This window comes from Furipterus horrens, unplaced genomic scaffold, assembly GCF_987537825.1.
Source record: "Furipterus horrens unplaced genomic scaffold, mFurHor1.1.pri manual_scaffold_12, whole genome shotgun sequence".
NCBI classification, from domain to species: Eukaryota; Metazoa; Chordata; class Mammalia; order Chiroptera; family Furipteridae; genus Furipterus; species Furipterus horrens.
This window is the reverse complement of record NW_028327182.1, coordinates 75012022-75030216: the sequence shown is the minus strand read 5'-3', so window position 1 is coordinate 75030216 and position 18195 is coordinate 75012022. Positions and strand designations below refer to the sequence as shown.

At 47.2% G+C, this 18195-nt stretch overlaps 1 protein-coding gene across 9 annotated transcripts in view; it reads right to left on the bottom strand.

Moving 5' to 3' along the window:
* The window catches only part of ANK1 (ankyrin 1), a 101844-nt gene that overhangs the window by 61437 nt on the left and 22212 nt on the right, over window positions 1-18195 (bottom strand). For all 9 annotated transcript variants that reach the window (XM_090258781.1, XM_090258783.1, XM_090258785.1 and 6 more), the window contains exons 3-9: window positions 11948-12046; window positions 7899-7997; window positions 7244-7342; window positions 6023-6208; window positions 4100-4198; window positions 3514-3612; window positions 3120-3218 (exon numbers count right to left, since the gene is read on the bottom strand). In XM_090258781.1, the coding sequence (XP_090114907.1) occupies window positions 3120-3218; window positions 3514-3612; window positions 4100-4198; window positions 6023-6208; window positions 7244-7342; window positions 7899-7997; window positions 11948-12046 (780 nt within the window). The remainder of the gene's footprint in view (window positions 1-3119; window positions 3219-3513; window positions 3613-4099; window positions 4199-6022; window positions 6209-7243; window positions 7343-7898; window positions 7998-11947; window positions 12047-18195) is intronic.

The following is an 18195-nucleotide window of genomic DNA, read 5'->3' as shown; positions in this document are numbered from 1 at the left end:
TTCAGGGCAATGATGCCAACCTCACTCCCTACTTCTTCCCTACACGATGCTTTGTGTGGCTCCTGGGTTCGTGCTGGCCTCCGTGCTCATACCAGTCTCTGACTACACTCTCTTTTCCACCTCACCAGATCTACCTTGCCAGATCCCCCAAGCCAGCTCTGGCCAGGTCCACCTCTTCCCTGACCACCCTAGACTATTGTGGGCTTTTCTTATCTGTACCACTCACTTGGACGTTATTCATGTATTTGCTGAATTGTATTCATATGTAACTTTTCAGGTGTGTGTTTCTTCTCTCCTTACTTTCAAACTTAAGAGTAGTGACCATGCCTCACATATGCTCTATGCTCACAGTGCCCTGTACATGCATGTGACGCACATAGTGTGGTCTTTAATCAATGTGGTTTTGAATGAATGAATGATGATAAAATGGAACTTGGATCTAAATCCCTCCCTCTCTTCTTTGCTCCTAACAAATACATAGCACTTAAAATTTTTGTTAAGGAGCCCTGGCCAGTGTGGCTCAGCTGGTTGGAGTGTTGTCCCATAAACCAGAAGGTTACAGGTTCAATTCCTAGTCAGGGCACATACCTCAGTTGCAGGTTCAATCCCCTGTCAGGGCATGTATTAGAAGCACCTGATCAGTTTCTCTCTCACACTGATATTTCTCTCCCTCTCTCTCCCCCTTCCTTCCCCCCTCTCTAAAATCAACAAGCATGTCCTTGGGTGAGGATAAAATAAATAAATAAACAGATAGATAAGTTTTGTTAAGGATGCTTGCTGTCTCTTAGACAGAAATTTATTTAAAAATTTAAAGACAGAGGAGACTCATCCATTCAGACATTAACTCAAAAATGGTTAACAAAATGATTAACGTATACCAGGTATGGGTAACGCTCTGGGGAAACAAGAAGACAGACACAATCCATGGCCTATGGAAGCTAGTAGGTAAAAGACATAGAAACAGATATATTGTTGCTATTCAATGTGATGACATCAAGGAAAGCGTGATCAAAGCACAGAGGTGCACAGGAGGGTGGATTCAGAAGGAGGAAAGAAATACAGGGAAAGAAGGCTTCCAGGAGGAGTTGATCCTTGAGCCAAGACTGCACCAGGAAGACAAAAGGGGAAGAACCTCCCAGCAAAGGGCACAGTGCATGCAGTGCCAGTCACAGCTCTCCCAGGGGAACTCAGGGACCTGTGTGCAGTTACACATGCAGGAGAGGCGAGTGTGATGGGGCGTGAGCGGGGCTGGAGCGGCAGCAGGAGCTGCACTGGGAATGTCTATGAGCTAAGGAACTGGGACTTCAGCTTTTATAAAGTGATGATTGAGAGAGAATTTTCAGTGAGGGAGAAACACAGCCAGGCTCCATGACAGCTGATGTTCGTGTTATGGGTTGAACTGTGATCCCTCAAAGTGCACATGGTGAAGTTCTAACTTCCAGGACCTCGAAAATGTGACCTTATTTGGAAACAGGGTCATTGCAGATGTAATTAGTTAAGATGAGGTCCTTAGGGTGGGGCCTATCCCAGTATGACTGCTGTCATAGAAAAAGGAGACATTTGAACACAGAGATGCACAGAGAGGATGCCATGTGGAGATGAGGAAGAGAGCTGGTGACTGATGCTTTTACAAGCCAGGGAATGCCAATGATTTCCGGCAAACCACCAGAAACCACGGGAGAGGCCAGAAGCAGGTCCTTCCGCCCAGGCCTTGGAAAGAACCAACCTTGCAAACACTGATCTCACACGTCCAGCCTCCAGGGCTATGAGACAGTCACTGTCCATGGTTTAAGCCACCTGGTGTGTGAAACTTCGTGACTGCACCCCCAGCAAACCAATACAGTTCTTCACACTGACGGCATTTTAAAAAGGTCATACCGTATTTCCCCATTGAAAAGAAGAAAGTGCTCAGTAAAGAATTTTCATAACCACCCTTTTTAGCCCCATTCTAATAATCTGGAGAATATAAAACCATTACTTACTGAGGACACTTATAAGTTTAAATACAGGGCCTCTGTAGAAAAACATTGAGAATTTTCTGACCTAACAATATAACTGGTAGTAGCAATTATACCTTCTTTTACTGGAGGATTTTTGCTTTTAAATGTACTTTCAAAGATGTTATCTCATGTAATCATCCCAACAGCCCTGAGAGAGAGGAGTAGAGCTCTCCACTTGAGGAAACAGGCACAGGGAGGGTAAGAGACATGCTCAAAGGCACAGAGAAAATCAGCCATGGACAGAGGATTGCATGAGATAAAAACACACACACACACCCCCAGCTTGCTTCTGTAAATCATGCCACATATTACAGATAGCTCTGCAGAATACTCACATGATAGTGTGTCAGGGAATAAATTGTCTTTCATGTTTGAACTAAGCTACAACTTTATGAAAAAGAACTTCTCACAGAAAACTTCCAGAGTGGCCATGAGTGGGCCTGGTTTCTGCTTTGCTATTCTAGATTCATATCCTCTCAATTCACCCCAAAGGATGGGGAAATGGGCCTGGAGGAGCTATAGGCAGCACTGGGGTTGTCTGACCACTGTAGCTCCAGGAAGACCTGATTTTAGAATGGAAGTATGGGCCTTGGCTCTGGTCCCTAATGGACATTGAAAAGAATTGTTTTGTTTTCTTTTTAACGTGACTCCAGTCTGGCCCAGGCTCTGACGACTTTTCCAAGGGCTTAGCTCCTGTCTTTTCTGGAGCCCAGGTGAAACAGAAGAGGGTTGATGGAAAGCTATGGGCAATGACAGCCCATGGGTCAAATCTGGCCTGCTGCCTGTGTTTGTAAATAAAGTTTTATTGGAACATGGCTACTCATTTGCATATTACCCATGGTTGCTTTCCTGCTACAATGGCAAAGTTGAATCATTAAGACAGAAACTATGGCCTGCAAAGCCTAAAAATATTTACTATCCGGCCCTTAGAGAAAATTTTGCTGACCCTGATCTAGATAATAATTAGGGCTCCTACGTGACAGGCATTGGGGTAATCACACATGCTGGCTCCGTTAGTAGTATTAGGGTCACTGTTTCTCAGTAATGGGATTTGCTCCCAGGTTGGCCTGACCTGGGGCCCTGCCTGAAAGATGCTGCTCATGGAAAGGAAGAGCATACCTTGGTTTTGGCTTGGATGGGTGCCCCGTGGTCCAGCAGGATCTCTGAGATTCGCACGTGCCCATTCCGAGCTGCACAGTGGAGAGGTGTCAATTCATCCTTTAAAAAACAGAGTCACAAAGAGAAAGCCCCAAAGGCACCTATCAGAGGCCATGGGAGAGAAGACTGCCCCCAGCATCACTGAAGCCGCAGAAGCATGATGCTTCCTTAGGACCAGCTTGACTCAGTCACTATCCTGTTACTGTCTCCTGGGGGCACCCTGGCTCCCACTGTGGGCTGCTCCGGGGGGCCGCAGGCCCATCACCAGCTGGTCACCGAGAGCCCACCACTCTGGGTTAGAGTGCAAGTTGGAACTTCCTCCCCTGGCCTTGTCATGGAGTTCACTGGCACCCACCTTGGTCCTTGTTTCTATCTGGGCGCCACGGTCCAGCAGGAGCCGCACCATGATCACGTTCCCCCGGCGGGAGGCGATGTGCAGAGGCGTGATGCCATTCTGGAGGGGAGGAGCAGGACCAGTCAGGGCGTGGCATCCTCCTATGGACAGCAGCTGCTCCGTACCCCACTCCCCCCGCCCTGCCCTTGCCCCCACCCAGCAACCGAAACCTCAGCAGTACTAGCAGCCACATTAAGCCTATTGTTAGGACATTTCTCACCCAAGAAAGATTTCAAACCTGTAGGGACATGACAGCATTGTGGTTAATCACAGCAAGTGGGCCAAGCCCACATCTCCCAGGGTCAAAAGACTGAGCTAGAAAAAAGCCAACCCCCGGCCCTCCAGGTGTCCCCCCTCTACAAGGGGAATTGGAGATAGGGGGATGTATAATTAGAAACCCACCAGTGAGGAGCCTTAATAAATCCCAGGGCTGCCTCACCCACAGGCACTGCTGCAGAATAGGGGGAAATCATGCTGCCCCAGGAGAAGCAAGAGCGCCTAGATTCTAGACAGCCCCCCAGACCCCTGGCCTGCCAGAGAGCCTCACCTGTGGTGTGAAGTTGACACTGGCTCCCCTGTTGAGGAGTAACTGGGCTACGTTGAGGTTCTCGTAGTGAGCTGCGATGTGGAGGGGGGTAAATCCTGTCTGGGGCATGACAGAGGGGGAACAACTTGTTACATGCCATGTACTGTCATTTGCATCTCAGAATTAGCCCAGGGATTCTGAAAACCCTATACATGAAGCAGATTTAGCATGAAGAGAACATTCGCCGACAGCATCAGGAGAGTCCATGACAAGTTATATCCAAGAGCTAGGTGAAAGCATTTGTTTGCAAAGCTATAGGCACTGTGTTCATTGTGGCATTATTCATGGTGGCTAAGACATGGAAACAACCAAAGTGTCCTTCCATAGATTATTGGATAAAGATGTGGTACACAGATACAACGGAATACTCCTCAGCCGTAAGAAAGATGAAATAGTGCCATGTGCAACAATATGGATGGACCTTGAGAATGTCAGGCTAAGCAAAATAAGCCAGTCAGAAAAAGTAAGAATTATATGATTTCACTCATATGTGGGATATAAAACTGAAAGTAACAAATGAACAAACAAAACAAACAAACAAACAAAAACTCACAGACACAGACAACAGCAAGGTGGTTACCCGAGGGAAGTGGGTGAGGAGGCAGTAAAGGGTAAAGGAGCCAAATATATGGTGACGGAAGATGATTTGACATTAGGTGGTGGGCACACATGCAATATACAGATCATGTATCATAGAAATGTGTACGTGAAACATTATTAACCAATGTCACCTCAATAAACTTAATCTTAAAAAATAACAATAACAACAAAAAGAAAACTTATCTCTATACAAAAGCCTACAAAAAAAAAGCTTAGGTACTGCCTCTGAGTGACCCACATTCTTTGTTTTGTGGTTCATGTGGACAAGCCATGAACTAGGATTGCCTCCAACTCTAGAGCCATTCAACTAGTGGCAACTTATGATGAAATGTTAATTGCTTGAGTGAAAAGTGGTATAGGGGTCCATGATTTCTTTTTAGAGAGAGAGGGAAAGGGAGACAGATAGAGATGGAAAGAAACATCGATGTGAGAGAGAAACATCAATTGGTTGTCTCTTGTATACAACCTGACCAGAGACTGAACACGTACCCCAGGCCTGTGCTCAACCGGAAATCAAACTGGCGACCTTTCTCCTTGAGGCCACACTGGCCAGGGAAGAGGTCTGTGATCTTAATTCAGCCCCTTAAAACGGTGTAATGATTCAGCTGGCCGGTCAGAGGCAGATGTCTGGCCCCTTGGGTGGGTCCGTAGTCATCTTTTTGTTCCATAACCTCAGACCACCCATAACCCAGTCAGCACCTTTGCAGACCAAACCCAGTGACCATGGGGAGGCGGGGCTCTGAAAATAACCCAGCACACGCCCATTCCCACTGTGAGACAAGAAGTGAACAGCCTAAACTTGCAGTAGAGAGTGGATCAGCAGTGAGTCAAAACATCAGATGGCATGTTCTGATGGCCAGCTCTCCAGGCCCCTGGGATGACCTTCCCTGTTCTCATCTCTCCATGTGAGGTCACCTCCCTCCCTCCACCAGGGGGCAGCCAGGAAAAGAGAGTCGGATAAAATTCTAGAACACCACCTGCTGGGATTCCAAAGTTTCACTCTGGCATCCTGCCTGCCTGGACACTTTTCTGGATGGCCTGGAGCAACAAGGGCCTTCCCTGCTCCACACCAAGCACATTTTTCTCGGTGTCCATCAGGAGTCAAAGTGCGTTCTTATATGTCCAAGTGGGGATCTGAAATCATTGTGGGGCTGGTGCTCCGTGCTCACAGCTGGCGCCATCTCCGGTCTGGGTCAGTTCTTGGGGACGTGTATTGGGAGCTGGTGGTGCCACTGTAACCTGCAGGTCCCCGTGGCCCTGACCCTAGCATTCTCCTGCCCTCACCTTGGAAAGCACGTCGGGGTTGGGGTCATTTTGCAGAAGCACCGCAGCTGTCCGGGTGTCATCATTGCGGGCCGCAATGTGCAGAGCAGGGAGGCGCACCTTCCCTTTCGTCCCGTAGTTGATGAGGTGGGCCACCACGTTCTCGTGGCCCTGCTGCAGAGCCACGGCCAGAGGAGTGAAGCCGTCCTGGCCAGAGGGGAGGAGGAAAGATCAGTTTGTTCTGACTGCAGTGACACTGGCTGTCCTCAAGGCAGCACACATGTGTTCACACCTGAGGGCTCTTGCTCATGACAGGCCCTCAGCTTCCAGTTCTCTGCTCTTCGCAGCCCTCCCATCCTTCATGCTCTGCTTAAATGCCACTTCTTCCCTGAAGCCTTTCTTGGTTCCACCCTCCTTTTCTGCAGCTTCACAGAGCCTACAGTAACCTTTCTTGAGCACTTATTTAATTTTCCTTTATAATGTGTTCCTGGTCTGACTGAGGGCGAGGAGAAGCATTTTACTACCTTCTGTTTCTTTGCCTACCCTCCTCCTACCCCCTACCAAATGGTGCCAGAGAAGCTCCTTAAACATGGCAAACGAGTCCTCATTTATTCATTTCATAAATATTACTAAACACCTGCCAAAAGCTAGAACCATGCCAGGCTCTGAGACTTTGATTGTCAGCTACTGTTATTAATCCCCTCAGTTGTACACTGGGACCCTATGAACTGGCTGAGCAGAATGATAACAGAATCATGTAATCATTGTCTTATAAAGTTAAAGCTCAGGAGAAGCCATAGCTTGAAGTTCAACTTTATCCTTTCATCAATGACAAAACTCAGGATCAAAGTGATTCGTCCAAGAGACAGAGTGGGTTCATGGCAAGAGCCTTTCTCACTAAGGTCCAAAGCAGACTTGTCAACCATACAGACCCACGCCGCCCCCACCTGTCCAGCCTTCAGTGTCGGTTAGAGTGGGAGTGACATGTTAGACTCTGGCATCATTTCTCTGCTATGTGTCTGGGCTTTTCTCAAGACCCACGACTCTGTCTCTTACTTTCTTCCAGAGCCAACAGCAGCCAGGATGGGTGCAGTGGCCTAAAGGTCAAGAGCACTCAATGACACTTTACATTGATCATGACACGGGATGTACCCCAAGTCATGTCCCAGGAACGCATGCCCCCGTAACCATGTCCTACCCCTGGAGACTTCCAGCGGTGAGGCCATTTCCCAAGGTACTTACTTCTGTGGCCACATTCTGATTAGCTCCATTCTCCAGTAAAAACTTAACCACTTCTAAATGATTCTCTTGTGCTGCCATGTATAGGGGTGTGAAGCCTTTCTGTAAACCAAGAGAAAAAGGCATTGCAGTTCACCCACAGTAGTAAGAGATGCTAAAACCGGTGTAAGGTCTTCTCAACTGGAGGACAGCTCTCCCCTCGTCCTGTTTTCCCCTAGCCCACAGGGCTCTAACCCCACCCGTACCTCCACGTGTAAAAACTCCGTTGCCCTTTGAAATGGCACAGTGGGATTATTACAAAAGGCCACAAGGTGGGGGCAACACTCCATGGACGTCTGTCTCTGCCCCACCATCAATCAGCCTCTCCCACACACTTCCCCCCGTGTCCCAGACCCCATGTATAGCTTTTCTCCCCATAACAAAGTATGTTATTCAGCTGGTTTACCGAACAGGGGCGAGGTCCACATGACTAACCACATCATTCTTAGAATGTGCAGAAGTGTGAAAAAATAATAAAGACGCCTTCTTTGTTGCTTGGAGACACATCACTAATAAATCTAGACTCAGCTACACAGTGTGCATACAACCCAGGAGCCAATGTGCCCACTGTGGGACAGACACACGGGTGGAGAAGAAAGGGACCAGAGAAAACCATCACCTGTGACTGGGCGTTGACGTTGGCCCCATAGTTGACCAGCTCCCGGACCACCTCGTCTTGACCAGCGAGGGCAGCGATGTGCAGGGCCGTGTTCCCTTTCTGAAACACACGGGGAGGAAAGAAAGGGGGTTTCCCACCAGGCCTGCGTGGGAGACTGTTAAAGGGACAAGAACAAGGATGCTGTCTGGGGGTGCACTGTGGCTTTCTCTATGGTCAAAGGGGGTAGGCAACACACGTAACCCACCGCACATCTTGACATGGTGGTGAAAGCACAAGAGGGAACTTCTTCCTGTTCTCCGTGGAAAATTAAAGTCAAAGACACTAATCCTCTGTTGGCGGGCAAAATACCTTGTCACCTGCTAACAGAGAGTCAGCATTCCTCAGGACCCACACTAAAGGTCTGCCAGTCAAGCTGGCCTTCTTTGGACTCCCAGCATCTCCCAGGACAATGCAGAGCCCCCATGGGGCCTGGAGCTCTGTGGAAAAGGAGGCCAGAAGAACCCATGGGCTCAGCACCCTGGATGCTGCTATGGTGACATCCGCTGAGCAAAAGCTGGACCACAGTGGACAGAAGGATTAAGAATGGAAGAGAGTAAGAAAACTATCAAACAGGGGAAAAAAGGATAGAAATATGTAAAGTTGCTCAGGGATAATAAAATGAACTATATAATGGATGCAATGAAATGAAGAAAATATGAAAGTAAATGGGAGAAAATAAAATAAAATCTGGCAAAGGAAAATACAAAGAAATAATATTTGAAATATTAATAAGTAAATGTTACGAGCAAGCGTTCACCAAATAAGAGAGGAAAGTCAGAAAGAATAAACAGTACAAGAAAATGAAAGCCACACTTATTTTAAAGTGAACTTTTGAAAAGCTAAGAACCGACAACAGAGACTAAGAAACCAGTCAGGTTCTGAGGTGAATGGAATGTTCAGGTTTTCTTGTCTGGATTCACTCAGGGATTTAGCAATAATTCCTAGATAGGGCTCGGGTCTAGAAGGCTTCTTCTGTTCCAGGAGCCTTCTCGCCTGGCTCCTTCCTGCCTCCTGGGTGTCCTGGGGCTGGAACGTCAGCACTTTCTTCCAAGATGACTCACCTACGTGACCCCACTGGAACCCATGCTCAGTGAGAGGCAGGGAGGACAGGCCCCGCTTGACAAATTCTGTCAAAGAGACCAGTGGGAGAAAATGGGACCACAGCTGGACCCATCTGTCCTTCTGCTACTGAAGGGGCAGAGATCTTGAACGACCTCATTTTTTTCTAGTTCACATGGCAGGTATATAGTTTTCAACAGAGACTTCAAACCCCCTGCAAGCACTTTGGCCATCTGTCTCCTGGGAGAAAAGGGTCCTTGTCCAAGTGGAACTGAGCAGCATGGGCCCCAGCTCTGTGGCCACCAGTCACCACTGCCCCACAGGGGAATGAGGCAGTCCCACTGAAGGTGCCCTGGGGGCCGGAAAGGGCTCAGGTCTTTGCATTTGAAATGTGGCCTATGGCCTCCCGAACCTGTCTTTTCGACATCTCCTTAAGTCTCATTTGATAAACAAAAGGGTTCTTCCTCAAATCTCCATCAGAGAATAAGTGCCAGAAATGAATGTACGGATGCTAATTAATCATTTTTCATAGAAATCCAAAGAGCCTACATTGAGAGGCCTTGGCACTTGGGTCCAACTTGCTCGCTGGGCAAAGTGAAACAAGGCTGTTGGCACCAGAACCACATCTAATAATCAGGACTCAGAACTCCAAGGCTCTCCATCTGGAAGAAGGAGGAGCACTGTGTCCATTCATTCGTTCGTCAGGCCGAGCACGTGTGTGTCAGGTGCTAGGTGAGGCATGAAGGTACAGAGACACTGAGGCTCAGGCTCCTCGCCCCCAAGAAGCTATGCTGAGTGTTTCCTTCATCTGCCCCTTCCTGCCTGAAACAACTCTACGCCAGAGTTCCTCCCACCTAAACCTTGGAAGGGAAGCCGGTCAGATGTGGAACCCTGCCTGTGGATCTTGTTTCGCCCATGGCATCCTCTGGAACTGGCCTGAGGGCAGCACTGGTGATGGATAAAAGCCAAGGGAAGACCTTGAGAAACAGACCCCCTCTCCCCACATCTATACACACGCGGGAAGGCTGAAGAAGGCCCCTGGCCCTGGGTCAGCAGTCACAGAGAGGGGGCTGTGGGCCTCTGTTTCCTCCACCCCCTCCCTCAGCATGAAGGAACACACCCTTGAAGGAGCAGGGGAAACTCCTTAGCTATATTAGATCCCACCAGGGCCAATGGCTCCATTTCCAGGGAGTCCTAGAGCTTGTGGAAGGGAGGACAGTGGCGGGAGGTGCCAAGTGGATGTGGGTGGAGGGATTAAAGCTTTCTCCCCAGTCCGCCACCCGCCTGGATACGGAGCTCCGGCCTTGGAGCCATGGAGATGGCCGAATGGGAAGAAAATGCATTTGTATTGTACTTAAAATCTCTAAGCACAGTTTAGAAAACTCTATTGGTTTGGGCTTTTAATTCTTTTTAAAATCTTTCTCAAGCTTGCAAGACTTGCTACAATTCCCCTGTCTGTTATGGCTCTTTCTTAGCCCACAGTTTCAGTTTCACCACCACTCCCGGCCCCCCATATCGCATTCAGAAACCACACTGGCTTACAAAATTTCTATAAATAACAAAGACACACAAGTGTTCCCTTGCAAAATAACAATCGAAGGGGGAAATTTGGAAAGAGTGAAAGTGCTGCAGGATGATGTCTGTGCAGCGGCTGGGACAACGCCAGGGAAGAAAAGCCTCGGGCCCACACACAGTGTCAGATGGCACGCTGCTTGCCGCCAGGCAGGTGAGAGCATCGGGGAAAGCACAATTGCCTCCCGTCACCCTCAGAAGGGGCAGGGTAGGAACAACTGGTATTTGTCACGGCATTAGAGGAAAAGGCCCACAGACATTCAGAAAGAGCAGCTCCGTCTGTTTTACCTGTGAGATCTTTTCACCTTCGGGAAATGACATGAAAATTACAGAATTTTATATCAAGAGATGATTCTACCTTCATAATATTTTGGTAGTTCATTTCATAACCATAAATTATATCTGTTCTCTGCAGTGTTCTTCTGGTTCTGTGCTTGAGAGGCAGCACAATGTTTGCCGCCTGGAACTGAAATTGGGGCTGACGTGGGTCCACGTTTAATAAATAGCAGGTGGAAAATAAGAGGCTGGAGGGACAAGCCCAAGAGGAAAACCACAGGAAGTGACAGAGGAAGGAAAAGAAGTGGAAACAGGCAATTTTGTTTGCTTAGCTTTGTGCCTCAGTGATGGCTGCATCCCGCTTAATGTACAAATAAGACGCACGCGTGCACAAAAGCACATGGATTCTGCAGCCTGTAGATGCATTCGTTTCATGACTCTGGTTTCTGGACTCAAGCCACTGGTGCGTACCATCTGTTGCTACGGGGAGAAACAGACCACTGAGAGAGGCGCGACTCAGCCTCTGCAGAGGGCCTCCTGGTGAGAGAGAAGGCTGATCAGGGGAGCCAGTCAGCAGAAGAGACAGGTATGGGCCTGACCGAGAAAGACTCGCTGCAGAAGGGTAAGTGAGCGGGATCTGGACTCTTCCACAGCCCTCGATAACAACAGTCACCAGTATTTACTGACGCCTTCCTAGGTGCCAGGTGTTTCACATACTACACAATCTCATTTCATTTTCACGCCGATCCTGCAACGAAGTATTATAATCTCCATTTTACAGGGAGTAAACAGAGGCTTCTCACTGGCTAAGTTGCTTAAGGTCAGAGTATGAAGTAGCTCAGGACTTGGACCCAAGGCACCTGACTTACAGTGCTCGTGGTCTCTGTATTCGAGTCAAGGACCCTGAGGAAGCATGAAGCCACCAGGAAAAGGGGTTTATTTTTAGATTTATAGTCTGATGATAAAAATAAGGTAAAGGCCTACTGAATCTTTGTAGAAACAGTGTCCTGTTTTCCATGCCAGGGTTTGGGATAATACGTGAAGGACCCATGCACTTGCATTTTCAATGAAAAGCATCCCCACTCCCAAAGAGACATACGTACCTTGGTTGTCGTTTCTAGAATGATTTCTTTGTGCAAAAGTTCAACCACCATCTTCACGTGGCCCTCTTTAGAGGCCAAGTGCAAGCCGTTCAGCCCATTCTGTAAAGAGCAGAGAAGCAGGAGGGTGTGGTTAGTGGGACTGGGCATCCTGCTGTCCCAACTGGTTGGAATAGGCTGCAAAGGGGCAGAATGGAAAAGCTGGAGGGGCCCTGAGAACACAGAACAGAGCCAGCCCAGCCTCTATGAGCAGGGAGCACCTCTTCCATAGGAGCGTCAGATAACAGGAGAGCAGGGGAAGGGGGTGATAACAAGCCCACCACCCCCTGCATATGAATGGACTGTGAGAAGCTCTCACAGAGCCAAAGGGTGACCTTGAAAATCAGAACTTACCAGGGCTTTAGGCATCCACTCAACTGAAATGGTAGAGCTTCAAGCCCCTGGTTCGTTTTCACAGCAACAACCAGAAAAAGTAAAGAGGCAACACCAGTGCATCCTAATCCTCTGTAGAGCTAGCTGTATATTTAATAAAATAATATTTTGAAATACGGTCATCTGAAAACTAAATACCACGAACCTGCCAGCTAGAAGATTTCCTCGATAGAAGAATTAATAGCTTCTTTGCCACCTTGCCATTTCAAATGTGACCAAAACTGACAGTTACATTTTAGGAAAAAGACAAAATAAAACACATTTTCTTTGCCCAATCACCAGTCCACAAAAGTAGAACTCTCACTGACCAATTAAAGTTTCTGCTCTGTCTGGAGATGCTACTGCTGCCTTAGAGAAAACAGCCTGGCTCACGCTTCCCTTATCACTCTCCTGCTTCCTGGCCTTCTGATCCATGCACTCAGATGCTTTCAAACTTTCTGGCAAAAGCTGACTTCAGAGAGTGCTACTTAGAGCCATAAATTATTCTGACAACTTGACGGAACTAATTTCAATGAACTAAATTTCACTTCCAACGGATGAGTAGATTTTGGCTCCATAGAGAAAATGATTTTGGTCACTAAGCAGTCTCCATCCCTGAGGTTTGTGCCTTGTTCCTCTCCTCTTCCTTCTCCCTCAGCAATTCTCACCTCTTCTTCCATCCCTCCCTCCCAGGGGATGTCCCAAAGCCACCACAGGCTCTGTCTAATAAGAAAGACCCTGGCCACACCCACAACAGTGTAGTGATTGACAGAGGGAAAGGCGGGGTGGGTAAAGAGGAGAATAACTGGTGATGGAAGGAGACTTGACTTCGGGTGAGAACATAACACAATACAATACACAGATGATGTATTATAGAATTGTACACCTGAAACATAATTTTGTTAACCAGTATCACCCCAACAAATTCAATAAGAAGTAAAAAACAAAAAGAAATAAAAAGAAAGGAAGAAAGGAAGAAAGAATGAATGGAAGAAAGAAAGGGAGAAAGAAAGAAAGAAAGAAAGAAAGAAAGAAAGAAAGAAAGAAAGAAAGAAAGAAAGAAAGAAAGAAAGAAAGAAAGAAAGAAAGAAAGAAAGAAAGAAAAGAAAGAAAAGAAAGGGAGAAAGAAAGAAAGAAAGAAAGAAAGGAAGAAAGAAAGAAAGAAAGAAAGAAAGAAAGAAAGAAAGAAAGAAAGAAAGAAAGAAAGAAAGAAAGAAAGAAAGAAAGAAAGAAAAGAAAGGGAGAAAGAAAGAAAGGAAGGAAGGAAGGAAGGAAGGAAGGAAGGAAGAAAGGAAGGAAGGAAGGAAGAAAGGAAGGAAGGAAGAATGGAAGGAAGGAAGGAAGGAAGGAAGGAAGGAAGGAAGGAAGGAAGGAAGGAAGACCATGGCCACCAAGATGGAGGGGCTTGGCTGCTGATGGTGTGACTTGAGGATCCCTGACTTCCCTCTCCTCAAATATCTCCACAGCCCCATCATGGGTTCCTGAAAGTCCTACTCTCCCTTTGTGCCAGGGCATCATTTCCAGGAGGTTCCTGTTAAAACCGAATATTCTACCTGGGAATGGTAGTGCACTGATCCTTAACAGATTAGTCCCATGGCTTCACTAAAACCAGCAGAGGAAAGTAATGAGTAATTACTAAAGTAGGGACACAGGACAGGTACCCCAGGGTGAAAGAATGGAAGGTGGATACAACTCTCTTTGCCTAGGATCCTCAGACAGGGTAAATAAAACAGGTGCCCTGGTACCAAAGAAAAGAGTAGGCTCTGAAGGGACCTTTAACCACTTCTTATTTAGATCAGCACCCCAACCCACCTGCACCCCAGACATGTGGAGTGCCGTTGGCCAAATGTTTGCATATCAGCACAGCCAGCCTCACCAAGGTGTGTGGGGGTGAGTGGAGAGCCATAGGGGGTGGGAGATGGGAGGGTGCCTTCACCCAGCGTTTCCCCAAGCAAGTGTCTGAAAACCTCCCTCGCATTTCCTCCTTTTGCAGATTTTGAACACTGTTAAATGCAGAGTCCAAGGCAGTGTAAATTATTCACACCCCAGTGTGAATGAGCTTATCAGATGAAGTCTGGGCCAGAGCCAGTTTTGATAACAGAAGGGAAGAAAGTGATTAAAAGCAAGACTGCAGTCTGTTAGGACAGGAATCCGGGGGAGGGGAAAAAGCATTGCGCTAAAGGAAACCAGTTCCCTCAAATCAACTTGCAAAACACAAATTCACTGAAAAGCAATTTGTCATGTGCTGTCTGGGAGCCACTCCCTCCCGCTCTGCGTCCTTAACTCTACCCCCGGGCAGGTCCGCACCAGCATCTCGCCCAGAGCACTGCCATCTGCAAAGCACCTTATCTGGAAGGTCTGAGTGCAGGCAGCCTGTGATTACTTGGGAATCGGGGTGGCGTTTTTTTGGCTGTGGGAGACTCAGCAGCTGCCGCTGGTGGCTTATCACAGGGGACTCAGCTGTGGCAGCAGCGAGGGTGGCGGGTGCTAACTGCGGGGGTTTTCGTGCTTACTTGCACAGCACAATCCTTTCCACAAGCATTTGTTGGACCTGGATGCCTCAACACTGGGAAATTGGCAAATCTGGAAGGAATACACCTCCGGTTCCCTGCTGCTGCTCTGGGTGGCCGTCCCTGCTACTTGGAGCCAGTATTGGAATCCCAATCCAGAGGGGATAGATTCTAGACATACTGTCTGTGCAGAGAATGCTGGAGTAGAAAGGAATATTAAGAGACCCTGAATGCTGAGGAAATCAAGGGCCAGAGTAGTCAAACGATTAGCTAAAGTCGCACAGCCTTTCTAGGGCACAGCCACATATAGAACCAATCTGGATTTCCTAGAAGAAAAAGGGGGGAGGGGCTGGGGTGTTTTTGCCCCCTAGGAACTAGTATGTTCCTTTTTATCAAAGGATGAAAGCAGGTTTACTCTTTTTTATTACCAGGCAGCTTAGAGCTAATGCTCGGCCACAGTAGTCATCCATAGGGGTCTGGCTATAACTGCTGGAGCTGCTCCCCAGGGTCACAGTTCCCTCCCTGTGTCACATGCCTCCCTCTCTAAGCTGCACTCCTGGCAGGAGGTGACGCTCTTTAGTATAAAAGGGACCATTTAAATAGATCTGCATCTCTAATAATTTCACTCGGCTCCCATTCCGATCCAGGTTCAAGGATCTCTTTCCTTTTTTTATGATTTTTAATTCTTCTCATTTTATTTTTAATTCGTTTGTTTTTCAACAGCCACCCTAAGTTATTAGTACCCTTTACTGTGGTGATCTGAGCCCAACGCCCTCATCCGAGCCGCAGAGCAAGCCCACTCCGGCACAGCTGTGACAGCTGGGTGGGAGAAGGCCCAGGATCTGAAGGCAGACCAAGTCACACAGGAACATGTGTAACAACCATTTGTCTCAATATCACTACTGTAATAGTCACTGCAGTCACCTCGTGCTGAGCATTTACCTAATCTGACTCAGCAAACGTTTACTGAGAACCAGTTCTGTGCCAGGCTGGGGGTGAATAAAAGACAAACTCTTAGCCTTAAAGAACTCACTTTAGTAGAGGAAACAGATGCATTAAAAATAAATGCAAAATCGTGTGAAAACACCCAAAATGGCACATATAAGACTGGAAGTAGCACAGAGGAGAAAGGGGTTGCTCTGTCAAGAAGGTCAAGAAAGGATCACAAAGGCTTTTACAAGGTGGCCTGTGCACAGGTAGGGTTGTAAATTCATCAACAATGGCCACGTGAGTAACCAGCATCTGAGTTTAAATTCTAAACCCATATGTAAATTTCAGAAACTATGCTCCCAGCCATCCTCATCAAGTGCATTCCTCTTTCTTCTAGGAAGCCTCTGAATGCAAGGGCTACGCAGTATCCAAACCTTTTGCAGCAGCTTCCTCAGCAGGAGGGTAGCTGGCCACCATCCAGGAGCCGATACCATTGAATGCCAGAAAACTAACTTACTGCACACATACACTAAGGGGCTTGTATAATTTTAGTAGATGCATACCCATAGCTAGTCTATACAGGAGACCAGTTATGGTACCAAAGGAGTGTTTCATGAATAAATACCATATTTAATACTTTCTTTTTAAAGCAGTTTTTATTGATAAAATAAGAAGGGGGAAGGGGTGGAAGTTCTGTGAGTTATTTGCTCTTAGCTATAACTATAAACAGAGGTGACTATACTATTATCACCCCTTCAAATCTAGGATTGATGAGTTTTGCTTTAGTTTGATTAAGTTGTTTGCTAAAAGGCAGGCTGTTGAATCTTACTGTGTATCTTTTCCTCTGTGCCATGTAACCTTCCCAGCCAATGGCAGACAGACTGCTGAGGGGGGCCACGGGGACAGGGAGTCACACATTTCTCCCCCCAAATAAATGGGTGTAGAAGATAAGTAAGCAAGAAGGAGGTAGAGGAATATGAACATACATGTTTCAGCTACACTGGAAGCAGGGGAGCAAAGCAGTAACTACTTGTGGCCATTTCATAACCACATGCCTTTCTCAGAAACACACCAGCTCGTCAGATCCCTCTTCCTAAAGACACCTCCTTCTGGCCTCCAATGACTCTTACGTTAGGCTAGCTGATAGTATCCCACAGCTCTTGGCTGCTCTGTTCTGCTTTTCTTGCCCCACTCTTTTTTCTATTTTGTTTCAGTTTAGATCATTTCTATTGACTCATCTTCAAGTTCTTTATCCTTTCCTCAGCTGTGTCCAATCTACTGATGAGCTTGTTGATGAAATTCCTCCTTAGGAAGGAAGTGGTTTTGTGTTTTGTTTTGTTAGTTCTAGCAATTTGTTTGACTCTTTCTTATGATTTCCATTTCTCTTCTGAAATACCCCATCTGTTCATGAATGTTGTCCACTACTTCCACTAGATCCTTTAACATATTAATCACAGTTACTTTAAAATCCATCTGATAATTCCAATATCCAGGTCATCTCTGAATTTGGTTCTGTTGATTGCTTTGTTTCTTGACAATAATTTTTTTCTTCTGTGTGTGTTGTAATTTTTAATTGAATGCCAGGCATTAACATGTAGAAGAGCAACAGAGACTGAAGGAAAGAGCATTTACACATAGAAATGGACACACACCTCTTCTTTTGTGAAGTTTAGCCTGGCTGGGATGGGGGAAGCTGAGTCAATCCAATCAAGAGTTGACCTAGGCCTGGGTCAATGTACTAGAGCATTCCAGTTCCTCTAGAGACAGGCTGCTGTAACCTTGAGCTTAGAGCAGGAGTTGGTGACAGAAGGCATTCCTGTGTTGTCCATCCCCCCTCAGCTTTCAGCCGTCCCTGCATGCCTGTGCCCCAGACCGGGCCATTCTCCACGCCCTCGCCCCACTCCCAGCAGCAGTATGCTCTCCCTTGTTACAAGATGCTGAGCCGCTGGGGGAGCACAGAAGTTCTTTTTTGTCCTGGCCCAGCTTCAGTCTTAGGCAGGCTGTTGCCTGGGCCTCAAAAGTAGGATTTGGGGTTGTTTTTGTTTGTTTGTTTTAGCATTCTTTTCCCTCTTCTCAGTGGCAGCAAAACCTGCCTTGTCTCTATACTTGGTCTTGCGTGAAGGGTTCTTGCTCTTCCTCCAGCAGTAGCAGAGGAATAAGTTCTCATTTTTGTAGGATCCTGCCCTTGCCCAGCAGTAGAGGGTTTTGTCTCTACCTTTCTTGCCGCCGCACTGGATGTCTGCTGGTGTCCTCGGCCAGGATTGCTTCCTACCCCTCCCCAGGGGCAGAGGCCGTTTGTTTCTATTCCTCCCCATGGAGAATGAATTTTTGCCCGTGGTCTGAAGGTGACTGGGCTTACTTTTGCTTCTCATGAGAGAAGAGTCTGGGGAAGCGGGCAAA